The sequence below is a fragment of the Rutidosis leptorrhynchoides genome, chromosome 6 (assembly GCF_046630445.1).
Source record: "Rutidosis leptorrhynchoides isolate AG116_Rl617_1_P2 chromosome 6, CSIRO_AGI_Rlap_v1, whole genome shotgun sequence".
NCBI lineage: Eukaryota > Viridiplantae > Streptophyta > Magnoliopsida > Asterales > Asteraceae > Rutidosis > Rutidosis leptorrhynchoides.
Genome location: NC_092338.1, coordinates 375883240 through 375890108, shown reverse-complemented (window position 1 = coordinate 375890108; position 6869 = coordinate 375883240). Strand labels below are relative to the sequence as shown.

Genomic DNA, 6869 nt, shown 5'->3' with positions numbered 1-6869 from the left:
TATTTGACAGCAAAGCACAGCAATTCACAGCAAGGCTACAACGGCTAGTAAATATTCATAGCTAGCTTTCCTCAATTAGGAAATCGTTTCCTTGTTTAGGATATAGAATCGTTTAATACATCTTGTATATAAAGGGTCCTTTGTAACCACATTATGTATCAATTCAAGTTCTTATCTGTCAATAAAACCGATCAATACATATGCAATTACTTGTTATTTCAATTAAAATCACCAACAAATAGTAAAATTTGAAATTTATTTACTTTTCGAGTTAAAAACATTGTCCACTTATTTATTACGTGTAGCCAACAAATAAGTTACCATCTCATCTTAACCAACTGATTATGCAAAATGCTGAAAGGTACTAACAATAAAGGAAGCCAAAAGCAAGAAGATTTTAACCAACTGATTATGTAGAAATGTTGCACATTTCATTTTGAACAAAATATATTGAAAAGCAACAAAGCGAAGCTCGATACTGATAATTAAAGACGGCCTAAAATATTCCAGTGAGGAGATTAGCAGCCGTAGATATAGCGGCACCAGTGATAGCACCTTGTACAATATCTTCATGACAAGAATCATCAAGCGTTAGCGCTAACGCCGCACCAGTTATCGCTCCTGCCATTGCACTGCTTTTCTGCACCACCAGATACAATAATTCAAAACTCTTAAGACCAAGTTATCCAAATCTAACCTAATTTAAAAGAAAATTATCTCACGTCCCTAAAATATAAGCCAAATTATGTTCATAAAAATTGGAACAAACTCGTTACTAAACACTGTTTAGTAAAATTAAATGCGTCATTAGGTTTATAATTTGGGCAGATTTAGCAACACTCGAAATCAAAATACAGAGTTTTAAGCAGTTACCCAATCATGAACTCCACGTGCCTCTCGTAATCCATAGGTTATACCAGAATACATCCCAGCAGCCAGACCTGAGGTTGTGAATATCAACCGTTAGCATACATCAATAGAAATTTTGATACAATTGGTTTGGCCATATATGAGCTAATGTGCGCATGTTTACCCCATTGTAGAGATTCTTTCCCTGTGCTTTTGACCTGAAAATGATTTAACCTCGTAAGAACAACGAAAATCAGTTAAAGAGAGTCAAGAGTGCCTCTAAATCGTTTCAATACTAGAAACAGGAACATGTGCACAAAGATAGAATGGTTTGTTGTTTAAATTGGTTTATTGGTGGCAACAACGTACCAACGCTTCAACGGAGTTTCTGTTTGTTTCTCCTGAAATCGAAAATAAATCCATCGTAAGGGAGTTCACACATTAAATGAGATTATTCGTGGTCCATAATTAAATACGATTCGAGTAGATATTAAGATGCATATATACCTCTAAGTCCTGAGAGGTGATGTTTCTTCTGGGGAATTTCAGGGGGTATGGAACTGGAGTCTCCACCTGCACCTCATTATGAAAATTAATCAAAAACTAAATTATAGTAATGCATTCGACAACCCATACCAATTTGATAGATTTCCCATCATACTTGCCATCTTCACTTCAGTCTAAACAACATTCTGATAATATTGAGCATATACATATACATGTGGATAGTGCTAACTAATGATATGCATACCGGATACCCTATCCGGTATATGTAACTTATTAAAAAGATGTATACGTAGGTTATTCAAAAGAAGTCAAAACGATAAACAGTACACGTATTTAAGGATGCTGACCCCGTCAAATATTTCAACAACAAAACCAAACTCATCAAGTGGTTAGGAACCGGAATACGGAAGACACTATCCGGTTGTGTTTACACGTAAGTCCCATAGCAGTGTGCATACATCACATACATCATAAATGCGCCACGTAAGCCCGACATGTCAACTCTAAAAGACTTGGGCCCAATTCCCAATGTTAGTCAGCCCATCATAGAGTGACACGACATGGTCAGGCTCATGAAAGTACAAACCCTAGTACTTGCCTATAAACATAAATTGTATGATGCTAATGTCATTTCACAGACTACTGTAAGTATTCTCTCGCTCTACTCGACTTGGTATTCACTCACGAGTCCATTACCTAGTCAAACCTTCATAGATTGATATTAATTGTGAACCACCTTAACTCCTTGAGGCGTTATTCACGGTAACTGGACCACTGGACCAGAGAGTAAACAATCAATCCCTAAACATTCCCCTTTTGACACTCAAGTTCTAACCAGACTCCGCCTGTTCTAACCAGTAACCGAATATGTGTTGCACGTTTTTCAATAGACGGTTTAAAGATACTAAGATGGAAGGTTTCGCTATTCATGCTACCGGGGTAGCGAAGAATTTTTACTCATCTACACGCAACCTAACCGGGGTTATCCGATAGCCGTTTTCAACCCTTGCCATTGGCCACCCAAAATAAAACCTGAGACCTCACTAGACTATCTTATAAATGAAGATGCATATATAACACATTCAGAACCAGCTGAAAATTTCATATTTTTAATATAAAGATTATGTAACACATTCCGAATCCGCTGAATCAGTAAACAAAATAGTCCTATGTTGCTATCCGTGGGCATACAGCTAATTCTATATAAAATTTCTTACCTATTTAACTATTTTCAATAAATACAATCAACAATAATTCGACATTTCAAAACCTCAAAAAATTAATAAAATTCGAAATAACACGTGGAGCTCACCTTCCACAGCGGTGAAATACGCCTCTCGTGAAACTGCCTGCACAGCCCCAATCTGCATATGTATATATAAATAAATATAAATAATATATATAAATAATACTCGTGATTAATACTGTAATTATAAAATTAATAATAAGATAAGAATAAATAATAAAATAAAAACGTACACCGGCGGCCTTGACGAAACTTTCAGCCATACGATTAAGAAGGGGATGACCTAAATCAAACAGCCCGCCTTTCCTATCGTAACTTTTCAATTCATCGAACAACGATCGTGTCTCCAAATTATGTCCCATTTTCTAACAACTTTTGTGTCCGTACTACCGCGCTTGTGTGTGTTTTGTTAAGAGATTTTTTTTTTAGTTTCTAAATTCGATTAAGAAAAAGTCGAAGGAAAAAAAGAGGTGGGAGATGACACGTGTTATGTTGTAATAGCAGACGTGTCACTTGAAAAGGACGATAACTTTGGCGGGTAATTGGATCTTACTCACACGTAGATTTATAGTAACCGAGGGATAAATTTTGATAGGTACTACGAGTACAAAATTGCACGATAAGAGATATAAGAGGTTTTTTGTGGTGTTAATTGCCCTTTTTATATTTTTTGGATGAATATGACGTGTTTTTTATTGAGTAGAGTACTAGTGGTGTTTTCTTTTTGGTGTTACTTAGGCATATTGTGATGATGTGTTAAAATATAATTGAGATAAGTATTAAAAAGAATAAAAATAATATTTTTAAAATAAAAAAAAAATAGGAAACGGATGTTTCTTTATCCGTTTCTTTATCCGTCTCTTTTCAACACACGCTCAAGAAATGCCCGAAATTAACGCCTCAATACTTGAAAAATTGGTGTCACTTGATGATGACTAGGCAAGAAACGGCATTTCTTACCATTGATACAAGTAGTCTAACATCTCGGGTATGTTTGGCTTAAAGTTTTAGTAATTTTTAGTTTTTAACTTTTATGAAAAGCTCATGTTTAATATGAAAATTATGTGTGATCAGTGGCGGAATTAGGATTTTTTTTACCGGGGTAAAAGAAATTTAAAATCGTAGCAATTTTTTGGACAAAGTATAAAGGTTTTGGAGCAAAAAAACTGAAGTTTTTAGGCAAATTATGAATGTTTTGGGCAAAAGTTGAAAGTTTTTGGGTAAAATTTGAAGGTTTCGGGGAAAAAGATGAAAGATTTCGACAAAAATTTGAAGGTTTTGAGGCAAAATATGTAGGTTTTGGGGCAAAAAAAATTCACTGGAGGCAATGTCAAAAAAATCCAAAAATTTTACACTGAAAAAAAAAATTTCACTGGGAGCAAAGTCGTAAAACCTCAAACACTCGTGATAATATCCATTGGGCCGTATTTGATTGGGCCTCTTGAAACCAATTTAGGGTCCAAAGAGTTCGAACGAGTGTTATCCTATATATATTTTTCCTTGGTTTGGATGTTGATCAAGCATATATATATATATATATATATATATATATATATATATATATATATATATATATATATATATATATATATATATATATATATATATATATATATAATGATCCCTAGCAAGGCGCTAATGGATAATTACAAAGGAGTAGAAAGCTATAAGTTCCAATTCTAAACTAAATGGCTTCTACTTTTAACCCAACGAAAAGTAAAAAGTCTAATTACATCAAATAGCCATAAAACAATCCGAAAAGAATCAGAAAAAACAATGCCGTTTCGAAATCGCCATAAAGCCCACAAAGTAGTTATCGTGACCGCAACAATCCGAGACTTGAAAGAATTTTGTAATCAAACCCCCTCAAGCCAATCAATAAACGATTCCCATGAAGAGAAACGAGATAAACCGCAATCAAGCCAAACTCTAACTTTTTGCCAAATATTTTGAGTCAAGTTACACTCAAAAAACAAGTGATCCTGAGTTTCCACCCCATTGTTACAAACCGGACAAATGATAGTGGTGATATCTATTCCTTTCGCGGATAGGTTCCAACGAACAGGAAGAGAATCCAACCGAAAACGCCAAAGAAAAACATTAACATTCCTCGGGATAAACTTGTACCATAACGTTTCAAATGTAGACGAGCTGAGAAGAATACGATCGATATGGCACCTTAGATCCTCAACAGCGAACATGCCATCATCCGAAATGGTGCATGACCACGAATCTGGGCTATAACGCAAAACCGGCGTCCCAATATCGTCTAGAAGATAATTAACTAGTTGCTAATTACGACCACCAATATTATCTCTAGTCCACGAAAAAACCCATGTACCATTAACGAATTTATCAACAACAAAGTCATTCGTTTTAGTGTATAAATGTAGTAATCTATTAAAACGTGAAGAAATAGTAGAATTACTACACCAAAGATCATGCCAAAACCGAATAGAACACCCGTTGCCAACATAAAGAGGGGGCATAAGGATTATTCGAGTTTAACTCTCCGGTCTCGTGCACCATGAATAACCCCGATGTGAGATGATGATCTCAACATTGGTGGTTTAACGTCGACCCACCATCATCTGGATAGCCGGTATTGATGGCTCAAGGAAGGTGTCAGGGTTTGTGTTCATAAAACGTTATCTGTAACCGTTGAATAGAGCTTAAAAAGTTGTTAAGATTTTGGCTTCTTTTGTCCGTTCTTGTTGTCTTAAGTTGTCCTATTTTCTTAGCGCGAGTTGATTGCTAGGTGATGATACGATGAACTCACAGTACTGTGAAAGTGTTTGCTGATGTGAATGTGTGTGTGAACACATGTGTGGATGATCGTGTTGTAATGTGGGTTTGATGCCCTATTTATAGCAGAACATCTATGTGCATTAGTGTCACGTAATTGGAAAAAGGGAACATGTCCTTGCTAAATCGTACTATTTGGTCGGTTAAAGCTGAAAAAGTGCAAGTGGCACCTGCGTAGTCTGCCAGGTGTTTGAGACAGTCGTCGTGCAAACTGCAATGTTTTTTGTTGATTGTACAGTTTTGGAATTATGCTAACCACGTGTGGTGTCTTTCGTTGGTTTGTGCATTGCTCGTAAACTGTACGTTGAAGTCCTTGGTTAAGATTTTTGGCAATGCCAGTTTAGCGCTAATAATGGTAGTTCAGTGAGCGCTCCCACTTATAGCGCTAACGGGTTATGGGTGCGTCCTGCTTATGACGCATTGTGATGTTGTAAGCATGGATGATTTACTTATGTTTTTTGCTTTATAATCCATTTCTTATGCCTATTCAGCTAGGGGACCATTTGTCATAGATTAATTTTGTCGAAGGAAAAAAAATAGAAAGAAAGGGAAGTTTTTCCATACAATCGAAATAAGAGAACAAAGAACCACTCAAAAGCGAAAGTTATATAACATAAAGAAGTTTCAATAAGAATTAGCAATAGACTTTTCCCCTCCTTTCGAATTTTCCTCTCATTCTGTATGTGCTTTCACACGAACTTTTTCTTCTGTTTTATAGAGACGGTATTCTTCTAATAATACATGTAGAAAGGTGAGGCATTTTAGACATTGTCTATTAGTGTATTTATACCCTATATATCTGGGCTTTGGGGTGAAACCGAATTTTGATTCTAGAAATCAAATTCATTCCAAAAAATCGTTTTATCTTTCGGGGACACAAAAAACTAAACCTAAATCGAAGTAGCAACTAGATCCGCTTCGCGTAAAGTGATTTGGATAAACTGATTTTTTTAATTAGAACCATTTAGTGAACATCCTAACTTATGTGTTGTGTATTTTTCTTAGTTAAAATTTATATTATTAATAAAATACTATCTTGATGATGTTATCTTTTGATGTTGTGCCTCATTTTAAAACAAAAGTCTACCACGTGTCGACATCACATATTGCTTGGTTATATCATTATAAATATATCAATACAAACTGTCGATTCATTGTTTACATGAATTTAATATTATTAAAGGGTATTTACATCATTATGCATATTAGATATTTGTTGGTGATAATTAACTGTTGCTCTCCGTTTTTTTAGATCCTTCGCCACATTTTTTCGTCACTTTAGCGCAACAACCGACGATCTCCTTCTTCACCGCCAGCAACGGCTACCTTCTTCACCTCCAGCGACAGCCATGTCGCCGCCATCTCCGGCGCAACAAGCGACGGCCACCATTTTCATCGCCTGACTTTAGTTTTTTCCCCGGTGCGTCCGTCATACCTTTGGTCACCATCTGCCATTGCCAGA

General features: G+C 35.8%; 1 protein-coding gene across 1 annotated transcript; it reads right to left on the bottom strand.

Annotated features, from left to right (window-relative positions):
- Positions 1–239: 239 nt before the first annotated feature.
- Positions 240–3049, bottom strand: LOC139852951 (outer envelope pore protein 16-2, chloroplastic). Its single transcript, XM_071842301.1, has 7 exons — positions 2836–3049; positions 2669–2720; positions 1357–1422; positions 1219–1250; positions 1034–1067; positions 874–941; positions 240–640 (listed from the first exon to the last, which is right to left on the bottom strand). The coding sequence occupies exons 1-7, from the start codon at positions 2962–2964 to the stop codon at positions 497–499; spliced, it is 525 nt and encodes a 174-aa protein (XP_071698402.1). The 5' UTR covers positions 2965–3049; the 3' UTR covers positions 240–496.
- Positions 3050–6869: the final 3820 nt, after the last annotated feature.